This window comes from Centropristis striata, chromosome 12 (genome assembly GCF_030273125.1).
Source record: "Centropristis striata isolate RG_2023a ecotype Rhode Island chromosome 12, C.striata_1.0, whole genome shotgun sequence".
In the NCBI taxonomy this organism is placed as follows: Eukaryota; Metazoa; Chordata; class Actinopteri; order Perciformes; family Serranidae; genus Centropristis; species Centropristis striata.
The window spans coordinates 28,677,014-28,696,192 of record NC_081528.1 but is presented as its reverse complement, the minus strand read 5'-3'; the positions used below and the strand labels follow the sequence as shown (position 1 = coordinate 28,696,192).

Sequence of the window (19,179 nt, the reverse complement as noted above, 5' to 3'; positions counted from 1 at the left end):
TCGTGTGTTTGAAAGTTGTCTATCCACTTCTCCTCCTGCTCTGTTTAGCTAGGTTGCTAACAATGGCGGTGCGGGTCTCTTCAAAACGTTCTATTAGCAATTCAAAGCTTATCAAAGTTGCCTTGCTCAACAGAATAAATGGTTTTCCTTGCTCTCCTAACTCTATCTTGACTTTCATTCGCAGACGAGACAGTAACCGGATGATACACTCTTCACACATCCGTGTGATACACAGAGAGCTCTTTTTAACACTCCAGTTGGGAACATGGTAACCTTCCAGCATAGAAAACAATATTATTCAGCAGCTTTTAGCGTGCACTCTCTAACTGACAACTCATAATATTGGTTTGATTGTGGAGGCGCAATAATGGTTTTACTGGAATCACTGCAGTGAGTTTCCCTCCTCCCAAAAAGAAATACAAAGCAATTCATGCGATGCTGAGATCTTAAAAGTGGGCAGAGTTTCTCAGTTTATGCAATAAAAAACCTCAGGCCTGTTGGAAACGGTGTCCTTGGGACACATTGGACACACACAGTTCATATAGCCTAGTTCCATGAAAAGTAATGAGACAATTATATTTCTCTGTTCTCTTAACAACACCAAAACCCATCGAGACCTCCAGTTTTTACTGAAACTCTTTCTATCTTCTTCCAAAAACAGAGTTACCAGGGCAACAGCTGCATGAATACGTCTAACCCAAAGGTAGGTGTCTATAACATTTATAGTTTTTGCCAAAAGGCCAGACAGTTGGCATTTTTCACACCTTGTCAAAGTAGGTGAAGCACATTTGAAACTGACAGTGTTCCATTAAGGGCCCAGTAAGCTATTACAGTGTGCCAGCATGCACACAACCAGGGCCTCCCTATAGTGTATATTCATAAATTTAGTTGTGACAGTTCAAATTACCTTAAACTAATTACCACAGCTTGATACCAGGTAATATTCCAACAAAACAATTCTGCTTAGTTTTTGTGGGTTAAAAAACTGTAGAGCCTGCCGTGTGCACAGCACTTGCTGGGAACCACCACAGGGGGTAAAATATGGAATAGTGTATGTCATTTTATGAGAAATAACAAATTAGGTCCTGACAAGGTTATTTCAGCTATGCTTGTTAGACTTTAATTGTTGTCATTTCTTTTCTTTTCCACTATTTTTTGTTTGTTTGAGGTAACACCAACACTGCCTATATAGTTATTCTCTGTAAGTAAGTCTAAAAACAATGCAATATGTCATGATAATCAGATACACATTACCTTGGTTTACAATATTATTTCTACTGTCACGCTGCTGTTTTTATCTGTAAAAAAAACAATGGCCATTTTTTCCCCTGCTAAGTCATGCTCCATTGATTTGAGTTAAACATAATCCAGCGTCTGATATTTGACCTATGGCACGGATCAATAGCTTCTCCTGAGCAGCTCTTCATGGGAACACACACACACACACACACACACACAAACAAATAACATACACGTACAATACCTGACAAAACAGAGAAATCATATAAGTCCTTAAGATTCAGTGTTCAGTCGAGGACAACAAAGACAAAGAATGGACTATGAAGAGCGTATTGCATTGCATTGTATAGTTTTTCCGGTCAGAGTTTCGACCTCTTTCCAAATCTTTCTGTTCAACGCCAACCAATAGTTCCAATTTCTATGGCTTTCCATGTATTTGTGTGCCCTTGACTGGTTCTGCAGCCTCTGTTCTCTCTTTCTACATCTGAAGCTCTTGACATGACCAAAAGCACATTGCTCAAGGATATGTCAATGGTAATTCCATTCACCACTGCAGTCCAGATTCCCCCCTGCTCAGTGAATTTGAACAAACAAACTTCTTGTCAAAAACTTTCTTGGCTTCTGCAGCACAGCCCCCTGATATTATAACCTGATCCCATTTCACTTACATCCTTGTAAGTGCAGCAGCAACCTTCCTGTCAAAAGTTTTTTTTTATTATTATTTTTTTGTCCTTCATGCTACTTGCTTTCGATTGCCAACTCTTATTGCCACTGCCTTTATGGGCAGAATTCTTATTTCATTTGAGTAACAGAAACACCTCCACTGTAGACTGCAGTAGCTTATTTCGAAAGCCACTAACTGGTTATTGGAGCTGGTGACCTTCCAGTTACAATTTCACTTCTCCAGGCTTTCATGTCCCAGTGATTGATGCTGTAACATAGCCCTTTGTTAAACTGTAGGTTTAACCTCAGTCAACCTTGGAGAAACAGATAGAGAAAATTGCCGGATTTGAAAGGAATATATTTAATTGACCTTATATTGGTCACATAGTCAAAGTTTACTCTCTTTCACCATCATTACATTAGTGTTATTATTCTCACATAACCACAAATAGTACCTCTACCTCATCACTATGCCTCCAGCAGAAGTAAGTTGCCTCTTTCTTTCAGTCACTTGGAGGGACTCAGAGAAAAGGTTACAATTAAATGTCAGTTTTCTACTTCAGCACCATGGACAGAGTCACTGTTGAGGCCACAGATAATAATTTGCACAAATCTCAGTCAGATGAAGGATTAAAGAGTCAAGCAGACTAGTTAACATATTCAACTAGACAACCTGCCTGCCCTGCACTCTCTGTGCTACTCAGGAATGGAGAGGGGGGCTGGCAGCTTAACAAGGGGCAAGCATTTTGGTCATTTTGCCAACAAAGGGGATGACATCCCCCCCATTCTCTCTCAAATTGCCAACTGTCTAACACTATTCATTCACAGCAAGTTGACACTTAATGCCCAGATCCACTTTGTTCGAACCAATGCAAGCATCCCATCAGTTGCAAGAGAACCATAAAGTTGCAGAACCACAAAGAAACAAATAAATACAAATTATAAAAATCATGATTTTGATAGGCTTAACTTTACTTTACTTTTACTTACTTTACTTAACTTTACAGGCTTAACTTTTGACTTGACTTGGGACTTGTCAGTTTCGACTTTGGACTTAGGTGAAAAGACTTGAGACTTAATTCTGACTTTGTCCCACCTCTGATATAAAATATCATAAGGTGGAAATACTTTGTGTTAATACTTTTTACATTTATTCTTATTCTTTAATAGTTCTTGTTAATATTGCTTGTTTATATTTTTTGATATTTTATTGATACTTCTTTCTATTTTTGCTGTACATTTTTTGTTGCTGTTACACTGAAAATTTCCCTCTTGCGCGACTAATAAAGGAATCTCTTATCTTATCTTATCCTAAATACATGAGCTGCTGTATAGCTGCACTGCTTTCTAATGATAGAACAGTCTCACTTGTCTGTGTTTGTTTTCACAGTTGCTTTACTATCATATGTATTCTCCAGTAGCTTTTGCCTTTTCCAGCCTCATGTGTTGTTTTGAAGTTACTAGATGCTGATAAGCTGCCAACCTGGCACCCCAGGTTGTTTCATTTGTTTGTCTCTTTCCCCCCTCCTTTTCTCTCTTCTCCCTTCACCAGTGATTCATTTGTTTTTCTGTAGAGAGAGATGAGGGCAAGAGGAAGGCATCTTCACAGGTGGCTGCTGTGGTAACAGAAGGTGGGGATTAGATTTCACAACCCGCGTGTGTTTGTACGTGTGTAGAAAGTTATTTCTCAGTGTGTGTGATAGGAGAATATGGAAGATCTAAGTCAGTGCCCCAGGTAGAGTTTATCGCTACCTCTAAATCTAGCTAACACACAGGATATTCATAGTGCGTAACAGATCCTGCCAGACTCCACTCTTCACCTGGTCAATTCTTTCTTTCTCTCTCTTTGTATTAAGCATTGAGAGTCTTGGTCTTTTGTATTTTAACCAACAAGTTCAAAACATTTATTCCCGAAGATGTCATGTTCCCATGAGGCCTGGCTTTTTAATAACTTTTAGTTCAACTTTCTACTATTCAAGAATGTTTTCTATACTGACAGCAGCAGTGATACAAGTATTGCTCTAACTGTGCAACCCGCGAAACCTCTGCACTGCCCTTGGAATGGTTTGATGCTGTTTGTGTGACTGACATGTAATGTATGAATCTGCCTGACCCTGCTGTGGAGCTCAAAGGGAGACAGTTAACAGGCTGTGTTGTCTCCGTGTTGTATCCTTCTATCTGTGCGCCTTTCAGTGCGTGAATGTTTTCAACTACAGCTTTCTGAATCATTGCCCAACAAAAGGACCTCTGGCACAGGCAGCCATGCCGTTCTGTCCAAACCAATTTGGGTCACACCCAGAGAAACAGATAAGAGGGGTGCTCTCAGACTCATCCTGAGCCGTGATGCAAAGTCTACAGAGAGTTGAGGGGGAGTGATTGAGAGACGGGGCAGTAAGAGTAATATGAAGTCAGAGGATGAAAAAGTGCAGAGAATAAAACTCTAGATGTACTTCAGCATTTTACAGCTGCAAGAGAGAGATGAGAGAGGAGGCTTGCAGTTAGAACAATTTTGGGTTGTGGGTGAAAAAAAAGAGAAATATGACATGCTGGAGGACCAGACTCTTAAAGAATTGAGAACAAGCGAGAAAGACTAGGTGGAAAGTGGGAGAAAAACTCTCCCACTTTAGAAAAAAAAAAGATTGTGGTAGAAAAGTCAGGAAATATACCAATAACAAAGAAGGGGTGGAGAAAGTAAAAATAGAGGCAATTGTCATGTTTGATGATATTTCGTTTTCTGATTGGTTGAAGAAATACATGCTCTACTATTATTGTGTTGAGACATTTTTTAGGCTGCAATGTCAAATTTAAACCATGACTGTTTTCCAAAGTTCATGAAAAGTTGACTTTTGGAGATCCATTATTGTTTGAGGAAAGCCACTATATGCAACAAAGTCGTCCTTCATAATAAGATAATTTTCTTTTACGTTACCCTTGAGGATGTTTGTTTTACCCACTATTTTATTTTTATTCTATACAAATGAGATGAGAACGCAGGAGAACTCAGAAGAGCTATTTCAAAAAATACTGATTATACATTGTATGTCCCCTGCGGGGATTATTTTCTGATGACTGATGATTTAAAGGAACATTACCAGGAAAATTAAAGATGCACTGGACTGGAATCTGATATGCCTCCCTAATTTTTCATAGAAGAACTAAATCTTCAACAGAGAGCCAAATAGGGGTTGACTTTAGTTTAAGAAATGTAAATATTTGGAGGAGGTATTGGGGGTAGTTGGGTATAATTTATTTTGTGGTTGTATAACATACTTATCCATAGTCAGTGTAATATTCTCTGTAGGATTTTTATTGTATGTGTTTTATTTGATATACTTGAGATGACAATGTTTCACTTTTTACATCTTCTGTGCCCTCTCTTTGGACTAAAAAACTCCCACAGTGACAGTTGTTGCCTCTTTTATAGTTTAAGAGGCAATCATTTCATATACTATTGTAGACACATATACCAATTTATTATTCTTTTATTCCACTTGTCTTGCCTAACCGATCAGTGTCAGGCTGCTCCTGAACTTTGAGAAACTGTCAGTTGAATGTTAAATGCCTCCTTGTGGAATATTAACACATTTTTCGATCGGGCACGACGTGAATTCATCTATTAGATTGACTGTCTTGGTGTGAGGAGAGTGTTCCTTCGAGATTATTTTGACCTGCACAAAGGAAAATGAAGGGAAGACATATGGAGATAGATTGATAGACAGAGAGGGAGAAAAGTCTTCTTAATTGGCAGTCATACCCTGTCAGTGTCAAATGTTTGAAGGAATGAGTGATTTGTTGAGTAGTGAAATGGACTGATTTAGACTGACAGTGTCTGCAAATATGACACATGTTTGAATGAGTTAAGAGAGCTGTTTTTGAGCATTAGTTTGAACATAATGAACCAGCTCTCTGTTGGGATAATGTGTGAACACTGTCTGCTCACACATTGTGGATTGTACTAATTCTCTTTGCTCTTAAGTCTCTTTCTTTCTTCTCTTTGTTTGTTTTTCTCTTTTGTTTATTGTCAGTAAGTTCACGGAAAATGCCCCCACCTCTTTTGCCTGCAGTCGAATTTGCAGCCAACACATACTGTTATCATATTCCACATGATATATTAACACACAGAAATTAAATATTTAACCTGTAGGTAAAGATAAGTAAAGAGGAGAAATAATGAAATGTAATGGATCAGTGGGTTTTACAGTTATTTGCTGTAGATCTGGAGTGTAATTAGCATCCATGACTGAACTTTCCTTTCAGAAAACCTTGATAGGGAAAGCCCAGAGAATCCACAAAAATCTGGGGTGGTTTTATAATGTTTCTGGAAACAGAATCCACAATGTAGTACTCCTCTTTTACTCATAACTAGGGCTCCACCTGCTATGTCGATGTTATTTTTGCTCATTTGTAGTCTTTCTTAAACCTGCTCTGTATTTCCTGCATATAGAAATCATATTTTAATGTAAGTTTTTATTTATTTATTTAGATTTAGTTTTTTCTTTTTGTTTTACAGTACCTATGTTTATTATTTTTGTATTCTCTGCACTCTTTTCATTTACTCCTTTTTATTTATGTATATATTCATACATTTTTCTAATTTTTCAGGGTAAATATGCCAAAGCAGTCAATGTTTGGACCTGATAGGGAGGGAGGGACATGTGGCGGTTCTTGGGGTGTGTGGGAGGGCACATGGTGGGTAGGGGAGGGGGGGAAGGGGAGGGCTGATTGGTATATGTGACTGTGAATTTGCACATTGTTTTTAGAACATAACAAGCCCTTGAAACTCTTGATAAGGGTAATCTGTTTCCTCCCACTCTGATGCAGCCGTGAGCTCACCTCTGTGGTCAGGATCTCCTCACTGTTACTGTGGGTAAATAAGGTGCTGCTGCTTATCAAGCTGGGAAGCAGTGCTGATGGAGGGTGTGTTCACAGCAGATGATCCCCCCAAACCAGAAAATGACACTGAGTTCTAAACCGTTCACACTGCCTCATTGCAATAAGAAAAAAAGTAGAAGCATTGACCCATATAGCCTGTAACTCATTCATGACTGGAACGTTTCAATGACCTATCATCTTTCCTCATCAGCACCAGATAAAGTGTATCCTTGAGATTCACAGGAAAAATATAACTGTACTGTAGAGGTTTTACTTTTACTGGCGGTCTGATAAGCAATAAAGACATACTTAAATGCGATGTTTATGTCCTTTATCTAAGCCCGTATTTCATCCTTTTTCTCTTTATTCTATTTCCCTGTTTTGTTGTCAAGAAGCATAACTAACAGGAGTGAACTTGATAATGGGAGAAAATAGCTCCCAAAGTTGTTAGAATGTGAAGAAGGTGAAGGAGGGGTGCTCTGCTTAGTTGAAGATAATAGCTTTGACATGGTGTCAAACATTCCTCCCTGGGGTGCTGTTGTTTCTCTGCTGAGAGAAGCTCCTCTTGAGAATGGCTCTCCAAAGTGCCTGAGTCAAGAAACCGTGGTGACCTTGCATGTTGCCTCTTCACCGCTACCCTGGAGGGAGGTCCAGCAGATTTTGGTGCTGTGCTGCATTGCAGTGCATCTCTCTTTCTGTTGTCCTCTCGAACAGTGGGCTGCTGTAAAAAGATAACCTCTCTGTGTCATTGCTAGTTTATAACACTAAACTGTTTTCTCCTCCTCTGCGTCCTCTGCTCTTCTGGACAATCTTTAGACCCCAAACACAACACTAGCAGCAGAGTACAGTGGTTTAGAGACCCTGAAAGTTGTCTTTTTCTTATTAATCCTGCCAGCTTGGTCTATGCCACTGAACAACTTGTTTTTTAAATCTGTAGCTATTCACTATACACTTTCCTGGCCTTGGCCTTAACATCGCCGTCTGCCTCACTGTCTGTGTTTTATCGGTCTTGATAGATGAATAGATGATGTCATGCTGGAGGAAAATTCAACTAAATTTTACTTGCACAGACTTTCCTTTCCACTTTGCTTGTTTTCCTCTTCTGGTTTGTTTTCAATTCTGTGTCTTTTCTGCATTTACAGTGTGTGCCAATTTCAGAGACTCTGTTCAATATGTTGGTACAGGAATCTTTCCCAGATGCCAATATTCTTCTGTTCCCTTTACTCTACCATCAGAAGTTAATGTCAAGTTATGTGCTCTATTACTGGGTTTCCCCAGAGGTCTTTCTCCTGCTTTTAACATGAAAATCAGACCACCAGTCAAGCTTTCTCTCATTTAAGTGCCCGTGCCCCTCTGCCTGCAGTTCTTCATGAACCACAATCCTAATGCTAATCCTAATCCTGTGTACTTTAGGGCAGTAGTTCTCAACCTATTTGAGTCACGACCCCCAATTTAACATGCATGTTGTCCGCGACCCCCACTCACTGAACAGAATCTCACACGCACAGTTCAGATCACCCAAAAAAGAAACAAAATGACCAAAAAAAGGAAACAAAATGACCAAAAAAGACACAAAATGACCAGAAAAGACACAAAATGACCAAAAAAAGACACAAAATGACCCAAAAAAGAAACAAAATGACCAAAAAGACACAAAATGACAAAAAACAACAACACAAAAAGACCGAAAAAAGGAAACAAAATGACCCAAAAAGACACAAATTGACCACAAAATGATAAAAAAAAGACACAAAATGACAAAAAAATGATCAAAAAAAAGAAACAAAAAAGACACAAAATGACCAAATAACACACAAAATGACAAAAAAAAAGAGAGATTAAGTGACCAAAAAGACTAAAACACATTAACACATAAACACTTTAACACAGTGGAGACAGAGCTGACTTCCAAAATGATTTGGTGACCCCCAGAAATCATCTCGCGACCCCAATTGGGGTCCTGACCCCAAGGTTGAGAATAGCTGCTTTAGGGGACGCTACCTCCAGCAGCACATGGTGATGTGTTTAAAAAATAATTGGATTCTGATTGGGTTGATCAAAATGTACTGTTTAAGGGCCACAATTATTTTCCTAATTTTAAGACAAAAGTCATGTTTCTGATCTATTACATGACAGTGCTACTATCAGCACCCTGGACAGCTCCTCAGCCTGCAACCTGGCACTTGTTCATGTGGCAAAGTTAATGATCACAAATCACATGACTTCACTATCTAATTGAGGCGTTCACAGCTGCCTGGACAATGCAGTACATGTGGTCTAAATGAAGATACTCCTGTAGAAGGAGGTAGAATGAAGCTCAGTTATCTGGGATTAAAATATAAATGTGTCAACTTTTAACAATTGTTATATTTCACGTAAAACAATTTATGCTCTTATCTATAATTGGCTTTTGTGGTGTCAAATCATCTCATGATGTCTCAGTGGAGAGAAAATTGAAACTAGCTGACATACTTGATGTATAATATGTCCCCTTTTAATCAATTTAGGGTAAGTTCCTAGAGTTTTTCATTTATATTTTATTTTTATTTTGTCCCTTACAATTTTTAGGCTAAAACCTCTATCAGCTCAACAAAAAATGCTGTGATCATTTGAAACTCTTCCAACCATGACAAACCAGCTTTTCACACAGATATCAAGGGAAATGACAAAAAAGGCACCCATCTCTTTGCTTTGAAACAGATGACATATAAATGTAGTAGTGCCCAAATGACAGCGGAAAACATCAAAGCTGATTGGTGGGTTGTTTCGAAAAGAGTCAGATGTGTTTCATGTGTTTTCATGCTGAATTTTATCCCATTATTATTTGGATGCTAGATTAGTCCTGTTTTTAGATTGGGCAAGTCAACAACATATTTAGTTTACTGTCACTCAAGTCCTTGATGAGGAACTGATTAGGATACGTATCCGGCGTATAAAAACATCTATCGGGATGCTGAGACATTTATACTCTTCATCCCATTTGCTGGTGGGTTTCACGCTCTATGAGTTTTCTCTTTTCATCCTATGTGGAACGTCAGATGTATGATTGGATTTACAAATGCCCCCAAGAGCCCCCAGCAGAAATGTGAATTGTTGTTGGAAATGATCCATTTTGCAACATTTTGCACCTTGCACAGTGGGACAGCCCAGGCAGATATCATCTAGGAGGCTGATATGCTTTATGATCATGGTCTATTTCTCAGGCAGACTGACAGAGCTTTTCTCTGGAGTCGCTCAAGTGGAACTGAAGTTTTCATGCACAAGTTAAGTTACAGACACATAGCTCATTAAGAAACAGTCTATCACACCCCACTGCTCGCTTTCAAACATCATCCGCACACTTTCCCATCTCGCTTCTCTCTCGCTCGTTTCCAACACACATAAACACACATGCACACAAGCAACCTCACAACTTTAATCTTGTTTCATCATTCTTGTTTTCCTTCTCTCCTCTTTTCCTCTTTTCCTTTAACCATCTGCATTTTGCAGTGTGGGGGATGCATGACAGTAAATTTACCGCTGGGACACGGCTCCCCTTTGCTTTGTTTCATATATTTTGATCTTTATTATTCAAAATTGGATCCCCTACAGCTGTTCTGATCCTTCATCTTTCAGAGTCCTCTCCCCACCCCCTGGTGGATGCAGGGATTTAGAGAAAAAGAAAGAGAGGAAATCAGGAGAATGTCTAACTCAAGTGGGCCTGATTTGAATCCTTTGAACTCCAGTGGTGAATCTCTGGCTAAGCTGTTGCAACAGCACAATGACAATGAACAATGGTAAAAAGGAAAGAAAAAAAGATGAACATATGGCATCTGGCTTTCTATTCAGAGTAATATAACAAATCCAGAAGTTACACCTGATATTGAGGATTAGGATGACTCTTAACTGCCCGTTGGTGTTAATGTGAGTGTGAGTGATTGTTTTAACTTTTTAGGTATTTGAATAATCTATTCATTTTTAAAGTCTACAAACAATGTTCTAAATAAGAATATCCTGTTTCATCTCAACAGCTTCTTGAATAAGATGTATTGGTGTTGATCACATTTTCGAGTATATCTTGTGCTAAAAGGCTTAAATATGAAAAGAGATTTGTACAGTAAATAAGCCACTTGGCAGCAGCTGAAGGACAAAATCTCAATCTCGTTTTCAAGTATCCCAACTTTAGCTAGATTTACTAAAAATGTCAGGGTACCTATTAAACACAGGCTACATCACTATTAACATATGCTGCATATGAATGTCTTGTAAGAGCCTCTAAATGTCAAAATCAAGTGTATCATAATCATTCAGCTCATAAGCTGCTTATTGGACTTGCCAATTCCACCACTCACACAGTACTTCACAGTATAAAATGACACAGTGAGACCGTGTTTCTAAAGAGGAAAGTCTCATTAACAGCCGGTATTATGCAGACCTTCACTTTTATCCATTTGCTTTATGGTGTTGATGTCATAGTTATACACTCCAAGGACATCATTTGAGTGTTTTTTTTAACAATGAAGATGTATGGCAATAACATCAAGCTCTTAGATGCAATACTACAAGATTTCTGGACCCTAAATCCCCATGAGGTTAAGGCTGCCATATAGCTTGTAACATGAGAGGAAATAAAAACAACTTCTCTTTCAGATGCAGATAAAAATACAAGCAAAACTCTATTTTACTGTAACATTTTTTTCATGAAAATGCCATTACATTTATTGGATTCCAATCTGCTTCAGCTTTTAAAATGTTAAAAGTAAAAAAAAAAAAAAAACTTTAGAACAATGATTTCAGGTTTCTCTGATTGAGTTGTTACCTCTCATTTCTTTGTCTGGCAAAGAGTTGCAGTGACCATAAGAAAAAGACTGCAGGTTTCAGACATAAAAATGGCTCATCCTCTTTCTGTCTTGCACAGCTAATGATCTCTTTGACATTGAGTTTGGGGGATATAGGCTGAAACCTAACTAACAGGTGTTGAGGTATGCTTTTGAGTGCAGGATGTGCCAAACCATTTATTTTATTTTTTTGAAACTGCACATTTCTAAAAGGGTCAGGGTAAAGTCAAATGTGTTGAATAAAAATGCCCAAATTATAAACATGTATCAGTTACCTACACTGTAAGTAGGGTGCACACACTGTAACCCTAATATAATCAAGTGAAAACAAAGATCTCTGATGTGTTAGTTGTTTTTCACCTCAGCAGCTGGGTTTAAAAACTCTTAGCACCATGAACAGCTCCTCCAGCAGTTTTTATTGACTTCATTAAAGCTCAGAGGCCTGCTGCTGAAACGATCTTGTTTTGTGTATTTTGAAGACACCAACAGAGACCAAAATGCCAGCAAGGCTTGTTCATGTGATGAGCATTCTCCACCTAATTAATGCCTAAAACCGTTCATAATGTGGACAACTACTAAACAAACACAGCATTTCATAAAAAAAGGTTTCGGAGGTCATTGATCAGACCTTTTTACACTGGACAAACACAAGTACAGACAAGTGCTTATAACTTTGTGTTGAAACTTCTTGTTTAATTTTTAATGAGCTCTGGAACAAGAACAGAAAAGTTGCAGTGGGCCTATAACCCATACGTTTCCCTTTAGGAAAAAAACAACAACACTGAACTTTAGGTGACAAAACATTCCAGACTCATTAAAAATACATCAAAATGCAGATAGATAAATAGATTATAGTGTTGGCATAGCAAAACATTTCTTGCAGGCAAAGTAAGATCTGCAATGTATCAGGTACAGAATTGTACAAATAAACTACAGTGATTTGACTAGTGTTCCCAACAAGATTAATACTGGTAATACTTTCCAAAAGTGCAAGCAATATATAAAAGTGTATTATGATGTCAGGCGGAATAGTGAGAAACTCCTGGTTTCCTCTGCGCCAAAACAAGTAAAAAAAACAACCAATTATAAAGTAGAGTGATGCCACTAGACCTGTCCTGTTCGCTACATGTAGCGCCAAAGCTTAAGAGAACAGCAGAAACAGTCTTCTTGCTGAACTCAGACACACATAATGCAAAGAGAGAGAGAGAAGGGAGTGTTGCCAAAGCGAAGAAAACCCAGAGAGAGTCCAAGCAGAGTTACAGATTAAATATTTAAACATATATCGTTATATTCCTCCCCAAAATGAACGCCCCAGTTATGTGGCCCATTTGTGTTTCATTAAAAAACGCGTTTCTTTTGCCCTGCCTCTGTCCATGGTGCTGAAAAAAAAAGCGCGCAAGGAACTACAACTGGACACGTTTCAAGCACCGACACATCCCTGATGTTATGCTTTGTTTGTCTTAATTGCGTTACTACAGCTCAAATTTCACAACAGAGGTGCGTGACTAAAATTAAATTTGTGTTTGTACACGCGAGCGTTGTGACACGGCTTCCAAATCCTGCTCGCGCTCGTGTGTGAACATAAAAAAATCCCCCTGCTGAAAATCAATGACACGGTGTGTGTGTGTGTGTGTGTGTGTGTGTGTGTGTGAGAGAGAGAGAGAGAGAGAGAGAGAGAGAGAGAGAGAGAGAGAGGAGGCGGTGTCTGGTGACCGAGGAGGAGGAGAAAGCTCCTGGTCCGCTTGTCCTCGCAGCTTCCCTTTTTGCCGTCAAACCTACAAGCAGTCGGGTGCCACCGGAGTACCCGGGGCCGTGGACTTATTTTTCCCCGGGAATCGGACGAGTCGGACACCAACGAACTATTCCAGGTAGGTAAAGCAACGACGATCGCAGTTGGTGGGCTTTCCCCCCGTTTAAAATCAAAGAAATAAAAAACTCGAAATGAAAGTGAGTTGTCGACTTTCGTTTGCCGCTGGATGGAGGAGAAAGCAGATGAGAGCCCAGACAAAGCTCCACGGGGGCGGTGAATAGTGTTGACGCTGCTAATTGCTTTTTAAATTGGCGGAGGGGAAGCTCGCGAGCTAATCGTTTGTCTGTCCCCCATCTGCCGCGGTGACAACTCTCCAATGTTTCTAATCCGATTAGAAGAGCGATCAGCAATTTGATAAAACGAGCGCTCCATAGTCATAAACAGTGTGTTCGCTTTGCTGCTCTTTACGTTCCAATGTGACATTCTAAGCCGTTATGCGTCACAGTGTGAGAGTTCTGTAAAGTGTTCTATCTCACTTCATTCTGCTCTTCTAACACTTTGCTGCAGCTATCTGATTGCTCTATCCGTCTCCTGCGTCTCATGTGTTTTTTCTTCTTCTCTCCACTCTGTATCTTTGCTTTCAGAAGATGCTCTTCTTTCTGCTACCTGTCGTGGCTCTCTTGCTGAGCAGAGAAACGGCGGTCTCCGGTAACAATAACGACAAATGGCTGAGCACCGTGGCTCAGTACAACAAGGACAGATCCTGGAACAGATTCAGAGATGTGAGTTTGAACTGAGAGACACAACATCTAGCCAAAAGGGACACCATAATTAGCTTCATTGTGTGTCTGTGTGTGTGAGAGAGAGTGATAGAGAGAGCACTACGCCCTTGATACACCCTGTGAGTACTTGAGCACTTGCCAGCAGGCATAATCCACCTTGTAGAAACTCAGCAGGTTTAGATCCTGGTTGAAAGAGAAGCGGACTGGTAGACGGAGAACATCAGACTTCTGAATATGATTTAAAAAAAACCTTTATAGTTTGTGATTTGACTGGATGAGTGATGTTCCTCCAACTGGATTGACTGTTTTTACTTGCCAGCATTGACATTATGAAATGTCATAATGATGATCATCATTTCAGTCAGAATCAGAAGTGAGTTTGTGCTGTACAGCTATTAGTCCAGGGGCATTTATTAACACACAGAACATAATTTGCTTTAACTGTTTATGTTTGGTATTTCTTCCTTTGTTGTGTGATTCCTCAGAAATTAAACATGCAGTAGATGTAAAGTGTATGGTCGGGAGGAGCCAGGACTCAGAAGCTTGTGCCCCTATGTGTAGGTCAGATGTAAACCCAGTGGTAACCCTATAGCTTAAACCTAACCCTATATTGTTTGCTCAGAAATGGCCATGTTATAGCTCTTCGGTTGACCGAAGGACAGTGGACTCATGTATTAAAGTATAAACATTTGTATCTAACTCTTGTTTTACCCACCATCATTTTCTGAGATTTGGGCCAAGAGTGGAAACCTTGTTTGCTTGTCTAGGAAATGCTCTGAGAAATGGTTTAGACTCAAGAAAAACATAGTTTACTTCGTATACATTTGCAGGATTCTCTGCAGTGATACCAACATGTAGGTCTGATATTTGTGAAATAAGAACTAGAGCACATTTGCAGCCAGCTGCACAACAGCTACACTGTTTCAGAGATACTACATATATAAAGTTGACTTTAGGGGAACATGTGTCTAAAATGATGCCCAAGATATCTGGAGTTGATGGAATAGTGGAGGCCATAGTCTCTGTGTAAACATTATACAGCTGCAGTGAAGCTCAGGAAAAGTATATATGTGATTTAAACAAACTTACAGCGACTTCAAGGGTAAGTAAAGGGGTTGGTTGTATTTATATTGAAGGCATCATTTCAGGAACATATTACTCTTCGTATGAGGACAGACTTCAGACAAGCTTGTGTTTTTTTCAGAATATGAAGACTCCGACAATCTTCCCCTAAGGTCCAGCACTGGCTTCAACAGGAGAATGCCAACAGTGCTAAACTAACGCTCTCTCCAGTCTAACCAGTCATCATCAGGCTGATGGAGACAGCAGTGTAACCACTGGCTTTCCATTTTGATACCATACTCCTAACATGACAGTGTCCTTTTGCTGCCTGTTCTCTGGAGATTTCAGTGGACAGTGGGCTAACTTTGGCCTTATTAGAGCTGGTCTTTCCCATACGGTACTGAATTGGCGAGGTGAGAGTCAGTATTAGTCATGACTGTATACACTCAGCCCAGGCTCTACTACCTGCAGTGTGTGTGTGTGTGTGTGTGTGTGTGTGTGTGTGTGTGTGTGGGCTGCCCACTCTTTATTCCTCTCTGTGGTCTCCTGTGCAAGTGAAACTCATTAACAGGAAACTGTCAGTGGAGGGTGGAGGACAGGAGCATAAGAGAGGGAGGGAAAGGAGAGGAGAAAGGGAGGAATGGATAGAGGGAAAGGCTGTGACATTTATGTTTAATATTTCAAGCAATGTTACCTTCCCGCTGTTGTGTTTATGTGTGTGTCTGTGTGTACTGTGTGCCCTATCACATAGGGAAACCTGCTGCTCGCAGTTTGTCTCCTGCTACATTGGCAATATTTTGTCCCTGTGTGTCTTCTTTGCTCCTCCATTCTTTCTTACTGAAATTTGTCCTCCCTACCAGACACTTTCACATCACTGACAGCAAGACTTTAGTTTAGGAAAATGTGGCTCTGTATGAGTCCATTTCAAACTCCAAACAACCATTCTTGAAACCACTAAATGTGGTGATTGAGGGCAGTCTGATCTCAAAGTGACTGTTGATGTGCTCTTGATGTGTTCAAAGACCCAGATTGGGCATTTTTTCCCGACAAAAGATGACTAGATTGAGACATTTCTGGTAACATTTTGGTTGTCAAACGTGGTTTTAAATTGGATGCTGGGACACGTTCATGATGGCTTATTTAGAGTTGTGAAGTGCCAGATGGTTGGTGCACACAACCATCTGAGCAGCCATTATTGGAAATTATTTGGAAAAGGCCTGACACTTAAAAAAAAAAAAAAACCCTTGCAGTTGATTGGCCACGCTATCTGTCCATCACCTTGTACCTTGGGCTGCTCTTCTTTGAATAAGGAGATTCTCTCCAGTTATGATTTATAACCGATGCCATTATACCCTGCAGTAATCTCTTTAGGACCTACCATTGTTGTTATGACGATAACTGGCTTCTCTGTACTCCATGCCCACGCCTGACAGGGTGCTGATTGGTCGTCATGACACAAAACTATTACATGTACTACAACATGCTCCTGTGATTCTTCTGTGGTCTTGTGATATTGTTAGAATCCAGCTGCTGTGTGAGGTAAACGAAAACAGGCTACTTTAAAATTCTGAAATTTTAGGACCAGTCCGCATTTACAGCTAGCATAATATTTACCTCACCATCAGTGCATAATTTTTTCCTACATCTTTATCATAAAGATCTCTGTTGATGTGAGAGAAATCTGCATGTATAAATATGAAAAAAAATATCAGCCATATTTTTTTGAAGTTTTTATCCTGTTTTCTATTTAAGTACTTATGAGCCGATGAATTTATACAACTTTACAATTTTTATAACTATGTTTATTTGATGTCATAATTGGCCACTACATCTCCATCCTGTATTATTCTTTACATCCTGAACAAGGGCTGCAGCTAACGATTATTTTCATTATTCATTAATTAATTCATATTTTTCTTGATAACTCGATTACTTTTTCTGCCTATGAAATGTTAAAAAATAGCAAAAAATGTCCATTCCAGTCCAATTTGTTGTCTTTAACTGTCTTGATTTGTCAGTCAAAAAACAAAAGATGTTTAATATCTCTGTTTAATATGATATAAAAAAGCATTTTGTATCATGTTCAAATGAAAAAATGGATATGGTTAATGGATTATCAGAATATTACTATTTTTCTGTCGATGGACTAATTGATTTGTCGACTAACCGCTGCAGCGCTATCCTGAACGTGTGAGGCACAGTATCTCTGTCACTCAGTCAATCCCACCCCCCTCTTCTTAATTCTCGTCAAGTCATGAACTCCACATTTTTCTTCCAAGCTTCTGTCTTTCACTCATTTTCTTCCTTCCGTCTCTGGAGCTGTGAATGACCCTGTGCTTCCTCAACCAAAACCCTCTCCATCTCCCCCCTCCCTCCTCTTTCCCCCTGCCCTCACCCATGACTCCTCCTCTCGGCTGTTCTCCCCTGCCTGCCATGTTTCACTCTGCATCCCTGATGAGCCACTTGCTCCCTCCTGCATAATGTATGAGCGTCCATTTGTTGGCAGGGGAGCTGGTGCAATAGTTAAACAGTCAAAGTTCAGGTGGCTTATCTTAAAAAACATAAGAAAAATAGGATTTGATTTATTCTTTTGCTGGGCACATTTCTAACAACTGGACTGTTGGAAGATATGTGTAATGCAGACAGATGCTATGTTATTCTCGTCCACCGCTGTTGACGAAGGACATGCAGTAGACATAAAATGTCCCTCATTATCATGACATTCTGACAGTTCAAAAACATTTTTTCTTCAGCAAGAACAACACATATTTGCTCATGTGCTTGATGCAGACATGATTTTCTTCTGGTTTTCAGAAACAAAAGGACACATTTGTGGAATAAATGACAGTGTTTTGGCTTCAGACTGAAGTTTGTGGCTGAGCTATCTTCACACACCGCCACCATTGTGTAGCCCGTCTGATTAGTTGATTTGTCTTGTGAAAAAGTGTCCTATTTTATTTTCTAGTAGAGTGAATGTTTCTCTCTGGATGTTTTGGAGCACGCTCAGCTTGTTAGAGGATCTAAATGTTTTTCAACCAATTAAATAGTTTCTTAATCCTTAAATTTGCACGCCCACCTTTGTTGCTCTTTGCGATTCTCTTGTTATAATTTATGCCAACAGTATTCTCATTTTCGGTAGGTTACAATCACCGCTTTAATTTTCAGGAGCTATTATGCAAATACAGTATATCTGCAGTGAATATACACACATTTGCATGCAGCACTGAGTTTGACTGTGTTTCTGTTTCAAGCAGGGTCAACTTTGTTGTAAGCCTGCAGCTGCCTCGTGTTGTTGGATTTATCTGAGTATTCTGCTCAAGACAGAAGTGAATATTGGAGGGTCTGGACGGAACAGTGGTAGAAGCAACAACAGTTAAACGAGATCTTATTAAGAAATATAAATCTGGTAACAGCAGCATGCAGGGTTGAGACTGTGGTGCATGGATGTGTAAATACAGTAATTTCCACACTGTGTCTGTGCTGCTAATGCATTTGTGCTCTACTGAGACAGATTTACAGTCAATATATTTTTAAGTTCAGTGAACCTGAGGACACTTTCCCTTGAGTGTTCTTTCAGCAATAGACACAATTTTAGCTGATAATTATAGTCCTTCGCTATTTCCAAATGATGTGCCTAATTACTTCACCTCATTCACCTTTTGTGTCAAAACCACTGACCTCAATCTTATGTGCTCTGTGCAGTGAAAAGAGGAAGATACTGATAATTTGTAGCTAAACTATTGGAGAGTTTACTGAAAGGGTGGAGAACAGCAGTAATTGCTTTTTACACAGTAGTGAGGTCTATTGGCCAATACTGCACATATTACGGTGTGTGTGTGTGTGTGTGTGTGTGTGTGTGTGTGTGTGTGTTGCTGAGCTGGCAGGTTCAAGCCAGTTCTGCTATTCTGGCCAGGGCGAGCCTATTATTGGTGGATTTATGTTGTGCAAGTAAATTATTGGGTTGTTTCTACTGAGGTAAATGTACAGTAAGCAT

At 39.5% G+C, this 19,179-nt stretch overlaps 1 protein-coding gene across 1 annotated transcript in view; it reads left to right on the top strand.

Annotated features, from left to right (window-relative positions):
* The first annotated feature begins 250 nt into the window (after nt 1-250).
* Nucleotides 251-19,179, top strand: part of spock1 (SPARC (osteonectin), cwcv and kazal like domains proteoglycan 1) — a 126,685-nt gene continuing 107,756 nt past the window's right edge. Inside the window, 2 exon segments of the mRNA XM_059346377.1 lie at nt 251-268; nt 662-703. Coding sequence (XP_059202360.1) covers nt 266-268; nt 662-703 — 45 coding nt within the window. The 5' untranslated portion in view covers nt 251-265.